At 36.8% G+C, this 27,048-nt stretch overlaps 1 protein-coding gene across 1 annotated transcript in view; it reads right to left on the reverse strand.

Annotated features, from left to right (window-relative positions):
* Window positions 1–1,133: 1,133 nt before the first annotated feature.
* PYROXD1 (pyridine nucleotide-disulphide oxidoreductase domain 1) overlaps window positions 1,134–27,048 on the reverse strand; it is a 37,943-nt gene continuing 12,028 nt past the window's right edge. Inside the window, exons 5-12 of the mRNA XM_036759100.1 lie at window positions 24,397–24,470; window positions 16,784–16,944; window positions 15,866–15,966; window positions 9,842–9,971; window positions 9,034–9,146; window positions 7,876–7,998; window positions 3,941–4,078; window positions 1,134–2,830 (exon numbers count right to left, since the gene is read on the reverse strand). Of these exons, the coding sequence (XP_036614995.1) occupies window positions 2,582–2,830; window positions 3,941–4,078; window positions 7,876–7,998; window positions 9,034–9,146; window positions 9,842–9,971; window positions 15,866–15,966; window positions 16,784–16,944; window positions 24,397–24,470 (1,089 nt within the window). The 3' untranslated portion in view covers window positions 1,134–2,581. The remainder of the gene's footprint in view (window positions 2,831–3,940; window positions 4,079–7,875; window positions 7,999–9,033; window positions 9,147–9,841; window positions 9,972–15,865; window positions 15,967–16,783; window positions 16,945–24,396; window positions 24,471–27,048) is intronic.

Genomic DNA, 27,048 nt, shown 5'->3' on the forward strand with positions numbered 1-27,048 from the left:
ATAGTCTCGGCTTTTAAAATCAATTTTTTTTAAAGCAACTCCTTTACAACATATCAATACAGCTTTTTTTTTTTTTAACACATTATCCAGTAAACTAAATGGCTGATGAATATTTGAACAATCATGATGTTCAAGGTATCAAAGTATGTCATAGTTTTAAAAATATATCATCCAATAAACTAAATCGCTGACAAATAAATTTGAGTAGTCATGATGTTCAAAGCATATATAAAGGAACTAATAACATAAGGGCTTCTAGTTTAATGGAGGTGAAACAGGTCATTTATTTAGATGTAATTAATATCTGTTATTCCTCTAAAAGGCGTGGCTACAAGTTCTAAATACCAGGAATTTGTTAAGAAATTCGAAAGTAAAATGGGAAGACTGATAAATTATTGAAAGAACTGGCATATATGATTACTGAGTGAATTTGCATCGCTGGAACAATCAGGACAGATGTCCTGATTTTCAAAGGAGGAAAGAGAATAGAGTTTGCAAACTAGAGGCCAATGAACTAAGTCTTCAACACTGGCCAAAAAAATCCTCCCCAAAACCCAAAGCCAAGAGTGTATTATTAAAGAGGTACAGATGGGTAGTGTAGTGGATGGAGTACTGGGCTTGGAATCAAGATGACTTATCATCATGAGTTCAAATCCAGCCTCAGACACTTTCTAACTGTGTGACTCTGGACAAGTCACTTAACCCTATTTGCCTCAGTTTTCTCATCTGTGAACTGAAGATGGAAATGGCAAATTACTCTTGCCAAGAAAATCCCAAATGGGGTCATGAAGAGTCAGGACTAAAACAGATGAATAACAATATTATTAAAGAGGTTAGTGAGCATCTAGGAAAGGAAGCAAGGGCCAATGTGGCTTCATCAAGAACAGATTATGCCAGATAGCCCATTTTCTGTTTCAATGAATTACTGTAAATGCATAAACTATCTAGAATTTTAGCAAAGTCTGTGAGAAAGTCTTATGTTATTCTTAGGGACAAGGTGGAGAGATGTAGGCTGGACGATAGTTCAAATGAAGTGGATAGAGAACTGGCTGAATGGCTGGATCCAGAGTTGTCATTAATGGTTTCATATCAGCTTGCAAGAAAGAATCGAATGCAATGAGTGCCCCGAAAGAATCGAATGCAATGAGTGCCCCAGCAATCTGCTTGGACCCATGTTAGTCAACATTTTTATTAATGACCCGAATAAAGGCGTAGATTTTAATTTATCACTTCTGTGTGATATGATTAAAAAAATCTTCAACAGGCTACAAATTGAATAAATATAAATACACAGTTAAAAAGATCAATTTCACATGTATAGTATAGTATAGCAGAGTTTATGTGAAAAAGAGCTGTGGGGTTTTTGTGGGCTGGTAACTCAAAGTGAGCGAACAGTCTGATATATTAGCTGGAAAAGCTAATGTTATCTTTGGCTGCATGGAGAGATAGTGTAGTAGATGATTAGGGAGACAATGGTTCTGCTGTACACTGCCTTGGTCAATTAGCCAATATGCCTACTGTGCATTAGGCCTTAGGGATAAATTCTCTGCCTGTAAGGTGCTTACATTTTATTACAAGAGTAAATATATTCAAAATAAATATACTCAAAATATATTCAAAATTTAATCAGAATGAATAAAATGGGGGATGGAGGGAGGAGGCAGTGAGCAGCTGAGAGAAAGCCCTAATGTTAAAGGTGGGCACCTGAGCTGAGCTCTGAATGAAACTAAGGATTCTAACAAGGGGTTGTCAGAGAATGCATTCCAGGCATGGGGAACAGTGTGTAAATGCACAGAGATGGGAGTGCTAGATGTGAAGAATAGCAAGAGATTGAATTGCAAAGGATGTGAAGGGGAGCAAATTAGGAAAAATTTGGTTAAACTACTTGGAATATTTGCTCTTGTATTCAGCTAAAGAGGATTCAAAGGAGAGTGACTAAAGACAGTAAAGTCTTGAGACTACAGTAAGATCAGATTTATAGAAGAATGTGTAGCTATCTTCAAGTGTCACAAAGAAGTATCAGACTTGTTTGCTGGGACCAAGAGGTAGAACTAGGAATAAATGTGTAGAAGTGGCAAATGTAAGCTTAATGTAAGGAAAAAACTTCCTAGCAATTAAAGCTATCTTAAAGTGAAACAGGCTGTCTTGGGAAATAGGGTTTCTCTCCTCTGCTCACCCTTCCTTCTCACCCTTACCCCAAGTCTTCAAGCCAAAGCTAGATGACCAGTTGCTGAGTATGGATATAGAGGGGGAGTCTTGTTCAGGTAGAGGTTTGCCTAGATTGCCTTTAGGGTCCCTTCTTTAGGGGAACCTAAGAGTCTGTGAAATGTAAAATACATTATTTCCAAACTATATCACGTGTTCAAGTTAATCAGTAATACAGTATAAAAACACAACAATTAGCTGGGCATGCTTATTGATCTTTTAAATTAATTTCCGATCTTTCCATAAAACTTCATCATTAAGACCCTTGCATAGTTAACTTCAGCATAATGTTTATCATCTAAGTTGCTACAATGATTCAACTTTCTGCCTTGACTTGAGATTCTTCTTATTTCCAGTGGCTTAAAGGAAATATTTTTTAGTCAAAATAGTCTTCTATATCAATATTTGGATCTAGCAAATCCTCTCCATATGCTGAAAGGTCCATCTGGTTTAAAATCAAATTTTCAAATGTTTCTTCCAAGTCTGTTTCACCAATGAGAATGGCTCCCATCATCCGTCCATTCTGCATGACCACTTTAACATATTCTTGTCCTTTGGTACACCTAAGCATTAATTCGTGATCTAAACCTAAGCCTTGTGCATTGTACTTTCCCAGTAATACAACCTGAAAAGAGAAGTAAAGGTTATGTTTCAACGGGTACTTAAGTTTTTAAAAACATTGTCTTCAGTTGAAAAAACATTATTAGCAAAAATTAGAAGAAAAAAAAAACTATGAAGTTCAGTGAAAATCCTTAGCATCAGACGTGGGATTTGAAATCCAGGCCTTTGACTTCAAAGCTGGGTCTCTTTCCACTGTAAAGAGTATATATACGTACGTGTACACACACACACACACACACACACACACACAGTCCATCTTTGACAAATCAAGAATAAGAGAAGTGCTAAAGGACAGGAGATATACAATTGTGCAATTGACAGTTTTAAAAAGAGGAGTGAATTTTTAAACCACAGGCTGAAGAATTCTACGTGTTATTTAAAGACAATAGTTTGTCACAAGGAAGGTTTCAATTCTGACAAAGAACGGGGATCCAGGAAGTCGTACATCTAAAATGCCTTATGAAAAGACAAAAAAGAATCAATAAAACAAATTTTAAAACAAAAACTTAACGTGATTTTAGGCTATATCAACAGAAACACAGCATCCTGAATGAGGGGTGATAATAGCCCTGCTTAAACCACATATACAATACTGTTTAATTCTGGCCACCACAGTTTAGGAAAGACATAGCAAACTGAACCACTGTCAGACCTGAGCAAGCAGGATGGTAAAGGATTAGTGACAATGTCAGAGGGGCAATCGGTTGAACAAAATGTGGTTATTTGACCTACAGAAGAAGAAATTTAAGAGGGATATGATAATGGTCTTTCAAAAATTCAAAGGGCTGTTGTATAGATTAGGTTAAATTTATTTTCTTTGAACCTAAAGAAGCAGACTTAGGAAAAACAGGTACAAGTCTTATATTAGAACATTCCAAAAGTGAAATGGGCAGATGTCACTTCTCAGGAAAGTTATACAAGGAATTCCTGTGTTCAGGAAGAGGTTGGTGTATAGGTGAATTTTGAAGTCTCTTCCAACTTAAGAGTTTGAGGTTAATTTTAGATTAAATTTAGAACTAGGTAAATATTATTTAAATGAGCCGAAAGCCAGATAACATTTTGTGGGCAATAAGCCATATTTGATAACTGCCTATACCATAACAAGATATCTTACCTTATAGTTAAAAAATTTTGTTACATGAGCAAAAAGTTCAAAACTGAAATCCATGTCAATAGAGTCTCCCAGAGTATCTGCAGCCATGCATTTGGCTGCATAGTTTCCCATCTGTCTAGCTTGAGTCCACAGCCTCATCTGAAAGTTGTAGAATTATATTGTAAAAATTTTTGGCAGGATATAGCACAGTTTATGGTATTGCTTATTACATTATCAGGTTACATTATCCTTATAAATTCCCTTTAAGGAACTAAACATAGAACCACAGTTCAGACCAAATGAATTTTAAATTAAATTGAAATAGCTTTTACAAATTAAAAAACAATGAGTTTGATAAATGTTACCTCAGTTCAAAGTTTGCATTGGAAAGAATTTTTGAATTTAATAAAATTAAATATTGAATTTCATGATTTAGTTAGAAGAAGCAGTATAGTGTAGTGGATAAAGAGGTAGCTTTGAACCCAGGAAGCACTGGATTTCAGAACCTATTTCTGATACTAGTTGTGTGACCATGGACAAATCTCAACCTCTCAGTGCTCACAGTTAACTCTGCAAGTTACATCAATGCTGATCTTCATCAGGGGAAGAAATTCCATACCAGGGGTTCCCTACACCAAAGAAAAAGCACAGATCCAGACCTTGACACCCCTCTCACCATCCTCTGGAAAAAAAAAAGGGCAAAATTTATACTTGATGTGACACTAAGAATATACTTAACATAACCTGGCTTGTATACGTGCTTTAAATAATGTTGGCTGTAGGAACTTCTTTCCCCATTGCTGCTACTTGATATTTCCATCCTCACCGGTTCCAAGAGGAACGAGACCAAGACCAGCCTGGTGAGGACAAAGAGGTTGGAAAATAAACCACTATTGCTACTCACTTATCTCAATGGCATTTCTAGAGACCCCAATCCAAATGCCTGTGAAAAAAATGTCTTAGCCTGAGTCTGAGGGTTTTTTTTTTAAAAATACAGATTAATCTTCAGTCCTTTGAATGAAACAAACTAATATTCTTTGATAAATCTTAGATTTATCTAAGATTTAGTGGAAAAAATTTAAAACAAGAAGTAATTTTTTTGTTCTTTATTACAGTAGTGAATAGTCTAACACCTTGAAAGGGCTGTGTGTTTGTTTCAGAGACAGGAGTGTGAAGAGAAAAGGTGTGACTGTTCTGTTTCAAGTGGGCCAAGGAAGTAAAGAAACCCCTCTTAGAAACAATAGGGGGTAGCAGCAAGAATTGAAGTAGATGATCTCTAAAGCTCACAAAAGGAAAAAAAAAAGAGATCACTAAGGAGCGAACCTAGGTGTATTCCTGACATTATATTGGTAAGAAACATTACACTACACATGGTTCTGTGGAAGGTCTTGAGAGCATCACTGTCTGGACCTGGGGGAGTTCCCAATGAAGCAAAGGGAAATAGGTTCCTGGAGTCCTAAATTATAATTCTTATTAAGAGTCTCATAAAAATGTTGTTACACACAGTGGTTAGCTTTAGTATTATTGGTAAGATAACTTACTCTTAAGTCCTACTTCAATACCTCACCGTAGTATGAAAGTGAACCTGGGTTCTCATAGCTTATGCCCTAAGTCCTGGAAAGTCTTATGGTGATACTGCAAAAGTTCCAAAGGTGCACCTAAGGTGAGGTATCATCTAAGGAAATGGGGAGAAGGGTCAATAACAGGTTAGCCTAAGGGTGGGACAGTTTTTGGCCATTACAACTCTCAAAAAAGACTATTAAAGTAAAGCACAGAAGGACTGAGATTTGTGTCTATGAAATGAACACGCATCAAAGAAATCACAGATCCTTGAAGTATTAAAGGAATCAGTGCTGGCATACCAATATTGAATAAATAGATATGTGTGAAACTGACCTGAGAACCTAATCCAAGTTTATGATATTTTTCCACTGAAAAAGTGCAACCACCCAGCATGACTAAAAAAATTTGGTTTATAAATGTAATGGAATATTAATGTGAAGTCAGAAATGACAAACATCAAGAATTCTGATAAACACAGGATGATCTGCATGAACTAATGCAGAGAAGCTGAGAATTAATAGCTCAGAATAGATATACACTGGCAGATATGGTGACTGAGTGCATTAGATATTTTTGTCTGTTTTGTTTGTTACAATAAATCTTTTTAAAAAAAGTACCCCCATTTTCTGAGGGGGAAAACACCTTTTGGAAAATAATGCTTAAACTGGGGATTATTAGATATGTTGATAAGATTATCAACCCTATTTTACTACATCTGTGGAAGCATTTATATGAGTGTGTATGTGTGTTAGAGAGACAGAGACCTTTTTCATCATGGACAAGTCACTGAACCTCCAAGCCCGTTTGCTTATTTATAAAATAGGGATAGTGATACTTATATTACCTTCCTCATAGTGTTGAAGCAAGAATCAAGTGAAAGACTGAAATTATTTTAATTGTAGAGTGCTAGATACTACATTTTATAATTTTGCTTAACTCAATATGAGTTGACTTTCACTTTAAGGAAAAGGTTCCAACAAAGTGGCTTTTAGTAATTTCTCTGATTATAAAACCAAATGATGTATTCTCTAGTAAAAAATAAAAAACCTCCCTGGTAAAAATCTGTTAAAAATGTTTGTTTCAGAAAGGATTATAGTGGTGGTCAGCTCCATAGAAATTTTGAAATTTTTTCCTCGACAAAACTTTTAGTACTTCTCCCTATCTTGGAAATTTCTGCAATCTTGACACACCATAAAAATTTCAACTGTCTCTTAGAATCCCTTCATTAGACACTCACATTATCCCAAACTTTGTTCTTCTCTTAGTTAAATTATCAATTTTTTTATATGAATGTAAATTTATACTGAAACTCAGCTGAAGAAAATGAGAATGTTTAGGCTGGAGAAGAGAAGGTTAAGTTAGGCAATTATAGCTATTTTAAGTATGTGAAGGGCTATCATAGAAAAGGGAGTAGAATTGTTTTTTCTTGACCCTAGCAGGTAGAAGTAGGAGCAACAGGTAGAAATTGCAGAGATATAGATCAGCTTGATAAAAAGTAAAAATTTCCTAACAATCAGCAATATAAAATTGTAACGGGCTATTTTAGGAGTGTTATTCCCAGCCTCTAGAGATCTTCAAGAAAAAGGCTGCATGACACCTTGTTGAAAATTTGTAGAGAGAATTCTTGTTGTCAGGTTTTAGCCGGTCTAGATTAGGAGTTCTCAAGTTTTTCAGTCGCAGGGACCCTTTACGCTCTTAAAAATCACTGAAGACTCCCCGAAGAGCTACTGTGGCTTGTACTATCCATCTATATTTATCATCTTAGTGTTATTACTAAAATATTTTTTACTTACTGGACCCCCTGAAAGCATCTCAGGAACCCCCAGACTGCAATAAGTCTGGCAGCAAATCACTGAGAAACAAGTAATGCAGATGAATTCCTTAAAATGGCAATAAGTAAAATATGGAAAAGAATGAAAGTTACCCAGAGAACAAAATACTTAATCTCCATGGTTTCTACCTTTGAAAACAGGTTAAAAATGTGTTTTGGTCTGGACTCATAATCACAAGGGTGTAAGGAACTCCCGGTGAGAAAAGCCCTCAATGTAGCTCTGAGGCAGGGCTCAAATCAAGCTTTCCTGGCTCCAAGACCACTTCTTAATCCACTATGCCATGCTGCTGAAACAAAACAGTATTTTACTCTCCAACTTTTAAGTAATAACAAGTACAAGGAAAACCACCACAATATTTAAAAAATCTGAAAAAGTGGCCTGTGCCAATACTAAGATTACATAATGAGGATTTTAGCTAATTTCTACTCATTATTCCAAAAGTTTTTCAATGTTACATCATCCTCTGTGGTGCCTTCTGTTTAATCACTTGTAGAAAAATTGATTAGGTGGGAAAAATAGCTTATGTTACATAAAAGTATAACAGTAGATAGGCTGGCTTACCTGCTGCCAGACTGGACTAGGTTGCCATGATGCAGTACAGATATCTCCTGCAGCATAGATACTGGGAAGTGATGTACGCATATGATCATCTACTTTCAAGCCACCATCTTCACCAAGCATAAACTAATAAATAAGAATATGTGCAAATAAATAATAATGATAAAAAGGTAGTAAAACAAGGCCTTCTCCATGCTAAACTGGAAAAAGCCCAATTTTACTCATTGGTAGACTTAAATTTAATGCATAAAAGAAAACAGGAAAAGGACTCGGTGCACAAACCCAAGCCAACCAACCAACCAACCAACCATTTGAAGAAAGAAAATCTCTAAAGAACCATTCAGAACCTTTTTAGACCAACTTTCAGCTATCCTAATTTCTTCCTTTTGGGATTTCATCACTTATTCTGAATTCTGTCTAACAGCAATACTGTACAATGATCAACTGTGAATGACTTAGCTATTCACAGTAATACAAAAATCCAAGACAATTCTGAAGGCCTTACGAAAAATACTATCTACCTCCGGAGAAAGAACTGATGGAATCTGAATGCAGATCGAAGAATACTTTTACTTTATTTTTTCATAATTTTTTTTCACAACATGACATATATGGAAATGTGTTTTGCACATTATCCTATATCAAACTGCCTGCCTTCTCAATGTGGAAGGAGGGAAAGCAGGAGGAGAATTTGGAACTCAAAATTTTAAAAAATGAATGTTAAAAATTGTTTTTCATACAATTGGAAAAAATAAAATATTAAAAAAAAGAAAAATGAACCTATGTACTTCTTATAGACTCATAAAGTTAAGTGTTTATTAATCAACTAAAAGGCAGGCTCACTTATTACTGCACAGCCACCCTTCGAAATTCATCAGTTGTCAGGCTCACGTCAACCTAATTTTAAGTATCAAGGTGAAGTAGGTGTATTTCTGGAACTGATAACTATTTAGGATGATCAAGGAATTGATGCTCCTACAAATCAAGAAATAAATACAGGCAAACTGAAAACCACTACACTGGGCGCTGGTAAAATTTCAAACCCCAATTCTGAGACAAATTCTACATGTACTCTGAATTAGACTTCTGCATAAAGATTACTAACGCCCCACTATATCCCAATAATTGACATTTCCAGATAAATACAAAGTGTTTTCTTACATTGTTGCCATCAAGGAAAGGCTTAACATTTGGTATGACTCCAGTTGCACTGACAATAAAATCACAGCCATATATCTTCTCATTGGTCAATTCTACATATACGGGCCACGTATCTAAAAACAGTGAAGACCTCAGACTCAGAAAGTATCAATAGGTCACTAAGTACTTACTTAGCAGCAACTGGGCCCAGCACTATATGAATATAAAAATAAGCATCAAAACAAATTGCAATCAATAAGTTATGAGGCAGATAAACTTTAAAATGCTAATAATTCTTACTGTTTAAAAAATAAATTAGGCATAAATCTTCACCTAATCCACAAATCCCACTAATCTGGTTTCAATAACCTCTCAAGAGAGTACTAAGCATACAATATATATCTGCTTCTATTTATAAAAAAAAATAACCAAAAAATTATGGTACTTTCAAACAATTAAAAGTTTGATAAATTTTACTCAAGCTTCAGTTGGACTAAACTACCCATTTCACAACATGCTCTTTTTTCAATGACTCATTCAAGTTTTTTGAATCACCCTTTTTCCTATAAAGGAAAAAAAACTTTCAGAGCAAAATGAATTTATCTGAGCCTAGCATTGGCTGAGCAAAATGGCTGGAATACTGGATGAAGAAATGATTTATAAATTTTAAAAAATTTAATTAATTGCAATAATTTAGTTTATATTTATATAATGCCTATATAGATAATACCTATATATGTATATCTGAGAGGGTTTCAAATGCTTAAAAGAAATTATAAAAAAGTAAATTAGATGATAAATAGTTGTAGACTATTCTTTCAATATTTACCTTTATCATTTGACTTATCCTGACAATCTCTAGGAAATGTCAAGGATGTTTTCTTCAATTGCTTAAATTCTTCCTGGTGATAAATGTTCTTAATTTCACACATGTTTTCAATGTGAACTTTGTGGAAAAACTAAAAATAAAAAAAGGAACTTGCTAGTTACCATAAAACATAACATTATGAATAAAAATAATTTATTTGTATTTATAAAACTTTTAATATTTAACTTATAGGAATTTATAGTTTATTTACAGTAAGCCCAACAGATAGAAAAGCAAATCCCTTCAATTTAAATAATGATTCAACAAATAGACATTTCTTAAATGACTTACACACAAAACCAAAAATGAAACAGTGCCTGTCTTCAAGGTGCTTGTATTCTACTGGGGGGAGGGGGTAGAGAAAAGGCAAGTACAAAAATAGGTTGAGGTCAAGGAAACTAGAAGAGGGAGAGAGCACTAAAAACTGAGAGCTCAATGAAAGTTTAGCAGGGAAGTGTTACCTGTGTTAAGCCTTAAAGGAAGACAATTCTGAGGCAGAGATGAAGCATTCCAAGCATGGACAGGAGAGGGTGGAAGGAGGGAAGAATAATTTTTGTGAATGCAGAAAGGTGGAAAATAGAATGCTGAGTCCAGGGTACAGAGAAGAGTACAATTTGGGTGGAATGTAGAGTTCGTGAATGAAACAAAGACCATTTTTTTAAGCACCTACTTGCACCAAATGCTGAAAAAGAGAGAAGCATTCAGTTGGAAAGATATGTTGGAGCCAGACTGTGGAAGGACATAAATGACAATCTAAGGAGTTTCTACTTTATTCTAGAAGTAATGGGAAGTGATTGAAAGTTTTTGATCTAAGGAGTTTTGGAAGATTACTACTGACAGCTATGTGGAAGGCAGACTGGAAAGGAAGAAAGAATAGAAGCAGAGAAAACAATTAGGAGGCCACTGTAGTAGTATATAAGAAAGAAGATACTCTAGGGTGGTGGTAGAATGAGTGGGCAGTTGTTTGGCACAGGTGATAGAATGCTGGGCCTGGAGTCAGGAAGACTTGAGTTCAAATCTGGCCTCACACTTACTAGCTGCATGACCTTGGGCTTACCTCTCATCTGTCAAATGAGCTGGAGAAGGAAATGGTAAACCACTCCAGTTTCCTTGCAAAGAAAACTCCAAATGGGCTCACGAAGAATTGGACATGACTGAAGCAACTGAACAACCACAAAGTATGAGCAGAGAGGAGAGAAGATGAAATACAAAGATATGCTATGGAGACAGAAGACAAAGAGGATAAGTGACAAAGAAAGGTTATGAATCTAGGTGACTGAGGCCAGTGGTACCCTAAAGGCAGCTAGGCGGCAGAATGGACAGAGCACAGGAGTTAAGGAGAGCTGAGTTTGAATTCGGCCCAGAACACTTTATTCCTGTGTGACTCTGGGCAAGCCACTTAATCTTTGTTTCAGTTTACTGATCTGTAAAATGGAAATAATAATAGCACCTATATCCCAGGGTTGTTTTGAGGATAAAATGAGATCTGTAATCTGAAAACTTCAAATCTTGTTAAAATTCTTGTTGTTTAAAAAATAAATCAAGCATAATTCTTCACCTAATTCACAAATCCCACTAATATGGTTTCAACGACCTCCCAGGAGAGTACTAATTATTGCCCCAGTTAGGGGCAGGCATTAAGGAGCAAACTTATAGTAATAGATGAGTTCTGCTTTTAGACAAGTTGAGTGTAGGATACCCACACATAGTCCAAGAGGAGAGGTCCATCAGGTAGCCAATGATGTGGGACTGGCATTAAGGTGAGATTAGGCCTAGATATATAAGTCTGAGTATCATCAAATATCAACATCACACTTAAGACCTCAGACTACAAGACACTTAAGACCTTAAGACTACAAGGCAGCACACCACAGTGAATAGTAGCCTTGAAGCCAAGATCAGAATTCAAATCCAGCCTCCGACAAGCCTGTCTATGTGATCCTGGGCAAAGCCCTTAACTTTTCAGTGCCTTTGGTAGCTTGCTAAGATTTATGTTTCAGAGAAGCTGTTAACCTGTGTTGGTGCAGGAAGTTTCCTTATACCAGTGAAATCACGGACCTAGTTCCTATTTCAAACATCAAGGTGATACCTGAAACACCAGAAGTAGATGAAATCACCAAGGGAATGAATGGAGAGAAGAAAAGGCAAATGACAGATGCCTGGGAGATGACCACACTAAGAGGTCAGGAGAGAGATGATGAATCATCAAGGGAGATTTAAGAAGGGGTGATCAAACCCCTAAAAGGAGATCAGGAAAGAGCAGTGCCTTAGAAACCAAAGAAGAAAAATTTCCAGGAAGAAAAGAGTGGTCAATAGAATCAAATGCTGCAGGGAGATCAAGGTGGATGAAGATGGAAAAAAGACCACTGGATTTAGCACATAACGGATCACTGGTAACACTGAGCAGTTTTAGTTCATCAGTGGTACCTGATTACATAAGGAGTAAGTGGGTGGTGAGAAAGTAGACACAAAAAAAAACTATTTTTTTTTTGGTCAAGTGCTCAGTACTAACTATGTTAATAGTTACTATGGTTTGCCTCTGAATAATTACTGCTAGAGTCTATTTCTGAGGCAAATGTTTAATTGGACAGCATTTAAATGAGGAAAAGAATCACTTGATAGATCAAATATTTAGTGAAATTACTGAAAGAAGCACTTGGGTTCTAGTTTGAGCCTTTCAACAATTCACTGTATGACCTTAGGCAACTCAGAGGGATGGATTTTTCCCATTTTACAATGAGGGTTAGAGGATATAATTTTTAACTCTACTACCCCATAGTTCTATGCCTATAATGTACACTTAAAATGGCCTCTGAGAAATTAAAAGAAATAGTTGATGAAAATAGTTTGTATTTATTTATGGTAGTCTTAGGGAACTGTAGAACCTCTAAAATGAAGAAGTTTGCAATTGCATTCTCCAAACACAACCTTATAACCATCGTATCTGGTCTCTTCATCATTCCCACTGCCCTCCTTTGCATACTCTTCAGCTTAGTAATGTCCATCTTAAAATATGGTTATTGTTGTTGTTGAGCTGTTTCAGTCGTGTCCAATTTTCTGTGACTTCATTTGGGGTTTTCTTGGCAAAGATACTGAAGTAGTTTGCCATTTCCTTCTCCAGATTATTTTACAGATGAGGAATTGAAGCCTATAGGGTTAAGTGACTTGCCCACAGTCAGACAGCTAGGCTGGATTTCAACTTTGGTGCTTCTGACTCCAGGGTTGTACTCTATCCACGCTGGCATCCACCTGCCCTTTAAAATATGGTCCCCCTGAACTAAACGCAATGTTCTTAATTGTGATCTGCCCAGGGAAGAGTCCAGTGGAGATATCACCTCCCTAGGCACAGACATCATGTCATTCTAAATGAAACCTAGGATCTTAATAGTATTTTTTTGGCTACCATACCACACTATCGTCTTATACTATACTGCTTTTTAGCCATACCTCTGCCATTCTGACCCAACCAACAAGTATAGGACTTTGTTATTATTCCAATTAAGATATCTAATTAGCTTTGGTTCAATGTTTTTTCTAGTCACGATCTTTTTTGGATCCTGACCCTGTTACTCAAGTGTTAGCTATCCTTAACAGCTCTGGGGAAGCATGCAATCTAGGGCTTTTCCCAAGTAAATTATGTCTCAGTTTCTTTGTAAAATGGGGATAATAATGCTTATGGTAATAATGCTGGTAATAAGTCTACACAGGACTTCTCTAGATCACACGGGATGTATGTAAAATATTTTTTTCAAATTTTAAAGTGCTATATAAATGTCAGTTTATTGTTATTAGTCATAAAAATGCTAAACAACAAAGGGCAAAGAGCTGGAAACTTCCTTCCAAGGTGACATGGAATATGGACTTTGGGTCCATGCCACTAAAGTTGTGAATCTAGATGACTGGAGAGATTATAGTGCCATAGACAGTGACAGAGAAGTCTGAAGGAAGGGAAAGATAATTTAATGAGATCTTCAATCTGAAGCAACCTATACATGTCTACTCAATCTATGTATCTTAAAAAAACAAAAATGAAAACAGTCTCTACCCTTAAAGAGATTCCATTCTACTGAGCAGAAACAACAAGTACATAAATAAATAAATACAAAGTAATTTGGGGTTAGGGGGAGGATATGGAGGAGAATACCAACAACTGGAGGGAAATCATCTAACCCTAAACCAGGCTTTTTGACTGTGAAACTAATATTTCTAATCCCTCAATATAGAGATTCTCCAAGGATCTATCTTTAGGCCTCTTTTCTACTCTCTACAATATCTCTGGTGGCACTTTCAGTCATATAGCTTCTGTTACCACTTTTGTAATAAATAAAAACATTAAAAACTCATTTTTATATAATCAACCAATAAGCATTTATTAAATGCCTACTACATGCCAGGCACCAAGGATAAAAGACAAAAATGCAATGGTCCTAGCCATGAAGGAGCTTGCATCCTGTCAAAGGTGGTGTAGTGCTTTACTAGGAGAGTGCAGAAGGTGAGATGGCTGGTCCAGGGTAGCAGGGCAGGGTCCTCTCCCTGCCCCCTGGCCTCTGCTCTCTATCTTATTACCACTACCCTACATCTCTCTCTGCTTTCATCACTGCTGCCTGGATTACAAGCAACAGCTTCTTTTACAGGTCTCTTTTTGCCTCCATTCTCCTCCTGCTCCAAACCATCCTTCCCATTCCACCAAGATTCTGGTTCTTTCTTACACCTAGATCTAGTTGTGTCACTCCTCTGCTTAAAACCTTTAGGAGTTGCCTCCCCATAGCCTGCCAAGAAAAGTTCAAATTCCTCAGTCTGATATTCTGAGATTTCTACCTTCTCATACAACCTAGTCTATCCTGCCTTAGCTCCTGTTATTTACCTCTATGAACTCAACACTCCATTCAAACTGGACTTTCTCTGTCTCATGGTCCCTCTCCTGCCAGACCTTGGTCCCCATGTTTACATATATCTGGCATGTCTTTCTTATTTACCTGCTTAAGTCCCCCCTCCCTAGACCTCCCCCCTCCTTTAGACCCCAACTCAAATATGACCTCCTCCATGAAGCCTTTCCTCATCACCAGCTGTAGTAAGAATCCTCCTGCTCAGACTATACATAGTACATTACAGAATTACAAAACAACATGCTATCATGTAATATAGCACATTATAGCTCTCTGTGTTTGTGTTTTGTCTCCTTACTACACTGTGACCCTTCTGAAGCCAGGAACTATGTTGAAGCAAAACTTTATAACTCTTTTGGCTCGTGGAACAGTGCTGTACAATCCAGCAGACACTTAATGAATGTGGTTGTTTTTTTAAATCAGTTTAATTCAATTATTTATTAAACATTTTAGTCATCTTTAAGTTCATGAAATAATATTAAGAATACTGAATATATTTTATTCATCTCTATAAGGGCTTAAAAATAATACACTAGGGAATTTAATTTGATATAAAGACTGCATTAATAGAGACTTGAATAGGCTACCCATGGAGTTTGGGATAACCCTAGACTACTTGTTTTCTACATTTTTTATTTTAAACTTTAATACAAAATAAGAAAAGGAAAAAAAAAAAGCACTGCCATGTGCACAGCAGTTCATGAGAGAGGATTCAAAATATACAGTAATAAATTTCCTTTTCAAGAAAGCCTATGTAATAAATACTACACACATTGTGTTGAGAGCTGTCCATCTTTTAAGATTAAAAGCTTCCTTTTAAGTTTTCTTTTGTTCTCTGCTGCGAGCTTTTTACTTTGTTCTTTTTTCTACCTTCCTTCCCCTGGACTACTTTCAAAAGAAAATTAATAACTATTGATTTAGATATGCAGCTACCTATGGCAGGAGGGCTAAATCAAATGCTTTCATAGATGGCATAACTAGAAAATGATACAGTAACTGTCTTGTGCACTACTCTAAAAAATATTTCATGTTTTTGTTAATTCAGGGACATATATAAAATTTGCATTTATAGAAATTAATTAGGTATAGAAACACATACCTCTTTTGTTCCTTTAAGATTTAAACCTTCATGCCAATCAGGTCCCAAGGCACTGCCTAGATTACCATCATTAGCTATGGCACTTGCTTCCTTTTCATTTTCTGAAAACAGAGAAGTCAGGGTCAAAAAGCAAAAACTGTATACAAGCCAAAGAACCCCTGGATGTGTTCTGAAGCTCAGGTTTAGGTAGTACAGACTGAATTTCTTTCTTAATTTCAAGTTGTAAATGCCTCCCAGTTCATCAACTTCCTCCATTTTCATGGCATGTACCTATGCACTTTTTTCATTTTATATTTGTGTGCTACTGAATGCACCTAAAGAAGTCACACAACCACGCTGATTTTGTCAGCTACAAATCTGTAAACTAATCTCAACTGAGACATTACAGTTGTGACTCAATCCATTTATTCTTCCCTAATCAACTCTTTATCAAGCTTCACATAATACCTGTTCTAAACTTTATCTTCTCTTAAATTTCCTGCATCACTTCATCCCTACCACTGTACTCACACTTGCTTCTCTCAAGAAGGGCTCCAGAGCCTACTTTAAGCAGAAAAGAGGTCATCCAAACATAAGCTTCCTCTTCTGCTCACATATGCCTCTAAACGCCTCAACATTAACCTTTCCTCTCCTCTTTTGTTCCATGCTCAAATGAAGGGAATCTTTTTCTTTCCAAGGACAACCCCTGCATTTGTGCTCCTAACTGCATCTGCTTTGGAAGCAAATATAGTTTGTGGCTTTAAATGCTAGTTATACCTTCTCTAATGCCCCCAATATACTGGGGTAGGAGGAGAAGATATATTCCTTGTTTGTCACTGCCACTTTCAGACCTTCTAAACATTACTAAATGGTCTCTGACTTAAAGTAACTAAGTTGTTCTAGACAGAAAGGAAAGGGAAATAACTTTAAAAATTTTACCTTCTATTGTGTATTTGGTTCTTTTACATGTAATTTTAGCTTCAGATTTTTTAGAAGTGAGCTCTGAGGTCAGGAATTCTGCTGCTCCAGCATCAAAGAAAGCATTCCCAATTGCTTTGTCTTTAATAGCCCAAATCACTTCACAGCCTTCAATTTCATACCTAAAGAAGATATTAAACTTCATCAGTATAGTTACAAATGATTTGCCAATAAGAATATTTAAATCTATAAACAACTGACTACTGCACAAAATAACCGTCTTGAGTCATGTTGGAAAAAGAATGTGTAATGTGCAACATATTGTTAGAATAAAAGGATTATTGTAGATGTACAAAAAGAATTTATCCAATGGACCAAAAGAACCCACAACTGACTAATTTATAACACTGGCAAAATTCCATTATAGTGAATATTGCTACACAGAAGGTTCTATGTAACAAATCTATTTCCCAGGGGCATTACCGGTGTAAAACAAAAAATCACTAGTGTTAGAAGACATGGATTTGAATCCTTGTTCTTTTATTTACTACCTACTGTAACTTTGGGTAAGTTGCTTTATCTCTCTTGATCTCAGTTTCCCTATGTGAAAAAGGGATTGAACTAGATTGCTAAATTCTACTTTCTCTCTAAATCCATCAACCCTTATTCCTGTGTTGGGCCCACGATGATAATGTTTTATTTTTTAAAATCTGGTTAATATATAGGTTAATCCTGTAAAATAAATGATTATTCTAGTAACCTCCACTAAAGTTCTATCCTGATGCCTCACTAGGAAGGGAGGCAAGCCTGGATTCTTAAAGGCTATGCCAGTGGAGCGAATGCTCTTAAAGATCTTACACCAACCCCTGAAGGCTGAAAGCACAGACCCAGTGACAGACGTTATTGCAGTTTTAGGACTAGTCTAAGTTTAGAGAAGTTCATCACCAAGTTGGGCACAGGATGATGAAGTACTCAGCTGCAGTAACTCTAAAGATCATCTACCAAGGATGCAGAGAGGTCGAGAATGCATGAACCCCCATGAATATACATCCTTCAAATGGTGAAGCAGTGGAGAAGTTATCTGGTAATAATCACTCCTCTAATGAACATTCGAGCTTTCCTCATCTAACACGGTCTCAACTAATGTCCTTTGGCAAGGATACTGTGGTAACATTATATCCATCCTAAATCCTCTATCACTCAGATAACAGATCACATGGCCATTTTTTAAAAACAAAGTCAGAAATAGTAGAGGTCCCCGGGAGGGATTGTTTGGCTTCCTAAAGACATGCTTGCAACACCCTATCAAGCTGTAGGAATTACAAAGGCTCCACTGGTCCCTAAGAAGCTTCTGGCCCTGGGAAATTTACTTTCTTGACAAGTCAAAGTAGGAGATGAACCCATAACCAAAATTCTTCACCATGTTTCTTCCTTCAGTTTTTTTTTTCATTTTTCTGCATTCCAGTCATGGATTTAATATTTTATCCCTCCCCTCCAACTGCATCTAAAAACAATTTTCACTTTTTTCCCCAAATTTTGAGTTCCAAATTCTCTCTCTCCCCTTTCCCTTGCTATCGAGAAGGTAAGCAGTTCGACATAGGTTAGGCACATTTCCATGTAAGTCGTGCTGTTCTTCACATTAAACAGAAAAGGTTCTCAGCACTTTCCGATCTTCCTCAAAGGTGTAGCAGCATTAGTCTCAGCACCTGTCTCCCTTCATGCTTTGGGTTATCCCGACCAGTTCAGGTACTTACACTGGCTAATTCCAGAAAGATTTATTTTGAGCTTTTATAGTACAAATTCTGACCATCTAAGAAGCACTTCCCATTTGTAACACTTTTTCTTTGGAATAAACTGTAATGTCCTGCTTATAAAACCAGTTAATGAATAACATTAGGGAACATTCATCACAACTAATTTTATATGGGGAGGCATAAGGGAAAGCCGATTTCTTTATTGTTTGTTCTGATACTGACTAGGTCTCTTATTTCAAACAAAATTCCCCCAAATCCCACCAAAGTCTTACCATAGAAAAAGATCCAGAAGCTTGGAAGAAAAGGATGCATTATTTTTCAATTAGGTTCACTAGTCCTTAATCAAAATGATGGGGTGCTTGTGCTTGGACCCTAATTCTAACATCACATTTCCTCTTAGCCTCTGCCTGGGTGTCTGTGCCTGTGGCAGAATTCCAATTTCAGAACACATCTAGCTCTCAAACATATTCTTTCCCAGGCAGCCTCTCTCTAGCTAAAGGGCAGTGTGCCCCAAAATTATCTCTGCTTCTTCCTCAGTAAGCAGCTATGCCCAATTATAGATTGATTCAGGATGCTGATAATTGACTACACTGAGTCTAACATGTATCCTAGACATAGTCAAATGTATACTCCCTTACATTAATCTTATCTAACAAGACATGTGATGGAATCCACCTGGATATTCCCAGTCAGCCGTGAACTTCTGGGGACTTAGTGACATTTCACAGGCAAAACCACACCCCCGGGTAGTCCCCCTGTGGGCTATTTCCCAGTGAACTCTGAGTGAGATACCTGCACAGTAGATACAAAAAGTATATGTTCCTTTAAGAACTGACCAACCCCTAATCACTCATTGACCACTCTCTAATTCTACCCCAACACACCTAGTTGACAGGTTTCATCCCTAAATCTTATACTTAAACTTTCCCTGAAGCCCGAAGCCCTATATGGTTGCAGGTTCCCTAAGAACTCTTGCCTGCTTTGTAATTAATCTTTGCCTCTTTGACTTAAAGAATGCTTGGGTCCAAGAATTCAATCCAGGCGGCCTTGCCTTGGGAATTTTGGTTTGGGATTTCTACATCCCTGGGTTCATTTCTCCTTTGGTTTGGGTTTTCTGCATCCCTGGGTTCATTTCTCCCTCAACAAAAACATATGTGAGCTTCACAGGAGAGGAATCTAACAGTAATGGGAAAATAGTGCTTTTGTTTCTAAGATGATACTAAAGTAATAAAAAGCAAAACAGTGGTAGAAATAGAGATAATGGGTTAATAACTACATACCTGTGAAATTATTAAAAAAAATAGTATGCCATTTTGAAGAGGACACTATTAACCCTTGGAACCTAAAGATGTATTCCTTCTTTTTTTCTTGCTTCAACTATGGGTAGTGTTCCCACCACTAAACAAAAGTAAAGAAGACGCTATAAACATTATAGACTATTAACAAATGAGGGGAGGAAATTTTTCCAAGCGAACAAGGAAAAAATAGTGTTGTTAAATGAATGGAAAATACTATGAAAAAATATAATTATAATTAAATCACACTAGAATGGGAAGATTCCTAAAGTACATAAAGAATACATATATATGAAAAAAAATATATTACACACACACACACACACACACACAAACACAAACACACACGCATATTCAATCTCAGAAAATTAGAAAAAAAAAACCTGATCACTGAGAGGTGCTCCTTCTTGAACTGATCAAAGAAAAGCTAACTGGACACAGAACTCATCATGATCTCTACCCAACTATGTAACTAGATATTTCCTTCTCACTTACCCCTAAATCACATGTACTATTGATCTGTTTTGCTACATATACACACCATGTAATTTTTCATGTCTCAGTTTATTCTATGTCCCAAATAAAGACACAAGAATCCTAGACTGTATGTTCCCAGTGGACAAAGGGTTTATATAAGCTTATGGGATCACAGATTTAGATAGGGAGAACCTTGGAAACTAATTAGTCCAACTCCTTCATTTTACACTAGAGAAAACCAAGGCCTAGAGAAGTTAAATAATTTGCCCAAGGTCACACAGGTAGTAAGTGGCAGGACTTGAAACCACATCCTATGACTCTAAACCCAGCAAACTTCCCACTGCACTATTTTACTAGAAGTGTCTTAGAATAGCACTACATATAATCAACTACTTAATAAATGATAAGTCAGACTACTGAACATTTAGGAAACTTTTCACCTTTTCTTAACCTTCAACAAGATTTAACCATTATCTGTTTTTCTGCGGAGCAGGGCAATAATGTGGAACAAGATTGACTAACAGTAACAATGTAGGGCTTCACGCGTTGAAGACACTATATCTTGCATATCTCTTACCTTTAGAGAGGCTATTCCTTGCTGGGGGGGAAAAATAGTAAACTTCTTATATTTTTGTACCTTTGGTTATAATCTAGTTAACTTAGCACAAAAATCTAAAGCAAGTATTATAACACTCCTCCTTACTCTCAGATACCAACTTGCATTGCAAGAACAAAGCACAAGGATAAAGTGAATCAATGTGTTTATTAACCAATGCAGGATATTAAGCAATGATCATATTTTTTGAATCCTATATACAACTGTTGAGTTGAAAATAATCCATGTTAATCAAACTTGAAGGGCCTTGCTGCTGAAGATATTACACTTCTGAAAGAATTGTATTAAAACACTAATATTATTGATCTTCTTTTCTAATTCTTACAGTATCTGGAAAGAGCAAGTTAAGTACTATCTTTGAATTTTAATAAAAAAGATTTCAAATATTTTTATCCAGCTAACAGCTTTTTTATCTTCTAGTTTACTAAAAATCACCTGAAATGCCAGAGCTATTTATTAAGTAGCACAAAGCAGTGAGCCAAGATGGCAGTTGGAAAGCAGGGACTTGCTTAAGCTCTCCCCCAAATCCCTCCAAACACCTGTAAAAAATGGCTCTGAACAAATTCTAGAGCTGCAAAACCCACGAAATAGCAGAGGGAAACAGGTCTCCAGCCCAGGAGAACCTGGATGGTCACCGGGAAGGGTCTATTGCATGATGCTGAGAGTGGAGGGCAGCCTGGCGTGTGCCGCGCCAGGACAGACCAGACCTGGAATCAGCCAGCCAGAACAGGCCTTGGGGCCATGAAACAGTGAGCTGTGGCAGTTACCAGACTTGTCACCCCAGAAACACCAAAGAGCACATTAGGGGGAAACTGCAGAATAGAATTCAGAGTAGTCCGATCACCAGCCCTGAGGGTGGCAGAGGTGGTGCAGCAGTGGCAGTGGCAGCAGCAGGAAACTCCTGAGGCTGCTTCCAGAGCTACAGCATCAGCTGCTTCCCAAGTACCTGGCTCACATGGTGGGAAGATTCTAGTAGTGGATCAGAGGGGAGTGCAAGGAGTGCTTTGTGGGCACAAAGGCAGATTCTCTTGCTGTGCCCTGCTTGGATCTGTATTGCAGTCCTGGTTGGCAGTTCTTGGGGGAGGAGGAGCACTGCGGTGACAGAGCCTGGGGTGACGGTGGAGTAAAAGTAGCTCTGAAAACAGCAGTGCTTGGACCCTAAAGCTTGGGACAAAGTACTCTCTACTCTACAAGCAGTCATATCCTGACAAAAAGCTCAAGGGTCAAGTAGTTGCCTGGGAACATGAACAGGCAGTGAAAACGAACTCAGACTCAAAGTCAAACTCTAGATTCCTTTTTTGGTGACAAAGAAGATCTAAATATACAGCCAGAAGTCGTCAACAAAGTCAAAGAGCCTACATCAAAAGCCTCCAAAAAAAAATATGAATTGGTCTCAGGCCATGGAAGAGCTCAAAAAGGATTTGGAAAAGCAAGTAAGAGAAGTAGAGGAAAAATTGGGAAGAGAAATGAGAGTGATACAAGAAAACCATGAAATGGGCAGCTAGGTGGCGCAGTGAGTAGAACACTGGTCCTGAAGTCAGGAGGACCTGAGTTCAAACACTGCCTGAGGCACCTGACACATGTATTAGTTGTGTGGCCTTGGGCAAGTCACTTAACCCCAATTGCTCTGCCCCCTCCCCCAAAAAACCCTGTGAAAAACAAGTCAATGACTTGCTAAAGGAGACCCAAAAAAATACTAAAGAAAATAACATCTTAAAGAACAGACTAACCCAAATGTCAAAAGAACTCCAAAAAGCCAATGAGGGGAAGAATGCCTTGAAAGGCAGAATTAGCCAAATGGAAAAGGAGGTCCAAAAGACCACTGAAGAAAATACCACCTTAAAAATTAGATTGGAGCAAGTGGAAGCTGGTGACTTGATGAGAAATCAAGATATTAGAAAACAGAACCCAAGGAATGAAAAAATGGAAGACAATGTCAAATATCTCACTGGAAAAACCACTGACCTGGAGAACAGATATAATTTAAAAATTACTGGACTACCTGAAAGCCATAATCAAAAAAAGAGCCTACACATCATCTTTCAAGAAACCACCAAGGAAAACTGCCCTGATATTCTAGAGCCAGAGGGCAAAATGGAAATTGAAAGACTCTACCTATCGCCTCTTGAAAAAGATCCCAAAAAGGAAACTCCTAGGAATATTGTTGCAAAATTTCAGAGTTTCCAGGTCAAGGAGAAAATACTGCAAGCAGCCAGAAAGAAACAATTTGAATGTTGTGGAAACATAATAAGAATAACACAAGATCTCGCAGCTTCTACATTAAGGGATCGAAGGGCTTGGAATATAATATTCCGCAGGTCAATGGAGCTAGGATTAAAACCAAGAATCACCTACCCAGCAAAACTGAGTATAATGCTCAAAGGCAAAATATGGACTTTCAATAAAATAGAGGACTTTCAAGCTTTCTCAATGAAAAGACCAGAGCTGAATAGAAAATTTGACTTTCATATACAAGAATCAAGAGAAGCATGAAAAGGTAAACAAGAAAGAGAATTCATAAGGGTCTTACTAAAGTTGAGCTGTTATGTTTACATTCCTACATGGAAAGATAATGTGTGTAAGTCATGAGACCTTTCTCAGTATTAGGGGAGTTGAAGTGAATATAGACAGAGGGCACAGGATGAGTTGAATATGAACCAATGATAGCTAAAAAAATGAAATAAATTTAAAGGATGAGAGAGGAATATATTGAGAGAAGGAGAAAGGGAGAGATAGAATGGGGTAATTTATCTCACATAAAAGTGGCAAGAAAAAGCAGTTCTGTTATTAGGGAGGAAGGGGCAGGTGAGGGGGAATGAGGAATCTTACTCTCATGGGATTCAACTCGAGGAGGGAATAACATACACACTCAATTGGGTATCTTACTCCACAGGAAAGTAAAGGGAAGGGGATTAAAAAAAAGGGGGGGAATGACAGAAGGGAGGGAAGATATAGGGGGATGAGGTAACCAAAAGCAAACACTTTTGAAAAGTGACAGGGTCAAGGGAGAAAACTGAATAAAGCAGGACAGGACAGGATGGAAGGAAATATAGTTAGCCTTTCACAATATGAGCATTGTGAAAGTGTTTTACATAATGATACATGTGTGATTTATGTTGAATTGCTTGCCTTCCTAGGGAGGGTGGGTGGGAAGGGAGAGAATTTGGAACTCAAAGTTTTAAAAGCAGATGCTTAAAAAAAAGTTGGTTTTTTTGCATACATGTGAGAAATAAGATATACAGGGGATGGGGCATAGAAAACTATCCTGCCCTACAAGAAAGTAAGGGGAAAAAGGATGGGGGGGAGTGGGTTGAAAGAAGGGAGGGCTGACTGGGGAACGAGGCAATCAGAATATATGCCATCTTGGAATGGGGTGGAGGGTAGAAATGGAGAGAAAATTTGTCTCTCAAAATCTTGTGGAAATCAAACGAAAACTAAAATATTAAATAAAAATGATAAAATTAAAAAAAAAGAAGCACAAAGTATACATACACTAACTCAAGCGCAATGCCTCCATTCCCAACGATTGTTATTCTTTTGGCTTTAGTGAGTTGTTTCTGAAATTCCTGTATTGAAGAAAGAACAATCAGAAGTCTTATAGCAGTACTGGGCAATATTTGAAACAATAGAATGCTATAATAATTTTATAGGCAAATGTTTTGTTTAATTTGTAGAGGAGACTCAGTACTATCCCACCTCTTCATTTTGTGAAGCCCTCAAACCATGTGTTTATCTTCTCCTTTAGTTCTTTCTTCAAGCTGTTCTCACAAGTTCTCACAGGATTGTTGGGAAGCTCAAACAAGATAATTTATGAAAAGCACTTTGTAAATCTTAAAGCATGACATAAATGTTAGTTATTGTTATCTTATGATATTCCTTGATCTCTTCTATCACATTTATAGTACCTACCACTATAATCACTGTACAGTTTCTTCTTCTTTATGGCATTCCTAATTAGTCCACATTTTTTATACTTTTTTTTTTAGAGATTTCTTTTTAAGACTCTCCCCCTTTCTCTGAATCTAGAAGTGCTGTGGCCACTCATGGGCCCTATCTCAATACTGATTGATTAAACATTTAATCTGCTCAGTTTTTCCAATAAAGGCAGGGGGCTCACTACATTAGTGCTGGACTTAGTTCACTAATATAACCCTGACCCCTCACTTTTTCATACTAGTCAGTATTCTTTCTTATCCTGGTGAGTCACTTAGTAGTTAAATATTTTAGGAAAGATGGACTTGTCATATACTAGGAGAGATCACTATGGTTTAGAATGAACTAGTGGTTCCAACTAATTTTTTTTTAGTTGACATTTTGTGGTCCCGACAGGACAGACAGGGCACTTCCCTAGCTTCAGAATTAGAACTAAAGCCCCTACACTCCTCATGTCCATTCTAAAAGGAACAAAACAAATTAACATTACTGTTGAGTGCCCTAAAACGTAAACAATGGCTATAACAACTCCAGAAAGTCCATTAAAATTGTTATCTACTTTATGACACTAAGACTGCAAAACTGAAGCTGAATTTAGTTTGTGTTTCATTCAGTACTTTGGGGAATTCAGGGTTAGTCTGAGAGATGATTACAGGGCTCAAAATGATGTCTCATTTAGGTTAGCTCCAGATCACTTTAACTCTGCCATTTCAACTCTGCCTAAAGAAATGGGATGACTCCTTAGATATTTTAAGAATTTTGAAGGTCAACAGAAACACATTAAATGAATCATATAATTTCAGTAGGAATAGCTGATGTTAGAAAATGATCATATTTTAGGATTTATTTTCTGAGGAGGAAAATTTAATGAAATACAGTTCTTATCCATACTGAAATCAATAGTCTTGAAGAACTGAATTTCTGTATTATTTTCCCCTAAAATAATGAGTTCAAAATCTCTTAGAGATGTTTGCTTCATGCCTGCCACCCTTGATAAAAGTATAATCACAAAATTAAAGCACAAAATATTAACAAAATTAAAAAAAACCAATAAATTTCACAGGAAAAGTCAAAAAATCTGAATTTAGATTATAGAAGTCTCAGGGAAAAAAGTGTATTAAAGATTAAATTTTTTTAATAAAGATAGTGACCTATGTGCTATTCTCATAATGTCAGGAGAAACTGAGGAAAGCCTCTAACAAACTGCATAGTCTGCAGCAAATTAATGGAAGGACCAAGAGAAGACTGACATAGGATGGGCAGGCATCAATAAATTAGGATCTGCAGCTGAAGAGAACATTCAAATTGATGACATCATAGATATGTGAGTATTTTTCATTAATAAAGGTAAGGTAAAGAATTCTTATCTGTGTCCTCTTCTAAATCCTTCATAGGGAGTCCATTCAACATGTTAGTGACTATCTTTCATTCTCACTGCATTACTGGCCTTAATAATTTTCTATTCATGTAGCTTTTTCAAAATACCTTTTATGCTGCTTCCTATTTATTTCCACAGGATTTTGGCTTTGCAATGATAAATGTGTCAAGGTTTGAGGCACTTAGGATAATGCCATTTGCAAATAGCAACAACAAGAAGACTTTTTTATCTCTTAGGAATCCTTTTTTCATTGGTAATCTGTACTATATGTTCTCCTTGATAGTAACAAACATCTTTGTTGAGCATATATCACAGAATCAGAGATTTGGGGTTGGAAGGGGAATTGAAGGTTATTTAGTCTAACTGCCTCATATTACAGATAAAGTAACTGGGTCCCTGAGAGATTAACCAAATTGCCCAAAGTCACAAAGGGAACAGGTAGCAGAACTACAGGACTGTAATCCAGGAACCTCAAGCCCGATACTTTTTCGACTATATCATACAGCTTTAGTATATCTTATTCCTCACCTGAAATTAGTAAGAAAATAAAAATATTATGCTGTTGCATATCATAGACTCTTTTATAATCTTACACATAAGATACACTGTACTGGAAGGTAGTATTTTTTCCGTGCATCCAGTAAGTTTTTATAGTTGACAAAATGATTTGCAAGAGGCTCTTGTATCCTCTGCTTTGATGTTTGAGTCAACTGTTTGACGAAAGACGTGGTCAACTTAATACTGTGTGTGAAAGCATGACTGTTCCCTTCTTATACCATAAAAGATAAAGATTTTATAGTTTATAGGCTAGCAGTTATTGGTATTTTCTTAAT

The sequence above is a fragment of the Trichosurus vulpecula genome, chromosome 5 (genome assembly GCF_011100635.1).
Source record: "Trichosurus vulpecula isolate mTriVul1 chromosome 5, mTriVul1.pri, whole genome shotgun sequence".
Classification (NCBI taxonomy): Eukaryota; Metazoa; Chordata; class Mammalia; order Diprotodontia; family Phalangeridae; genus Trichosurus; species Trichosurus vulpecula.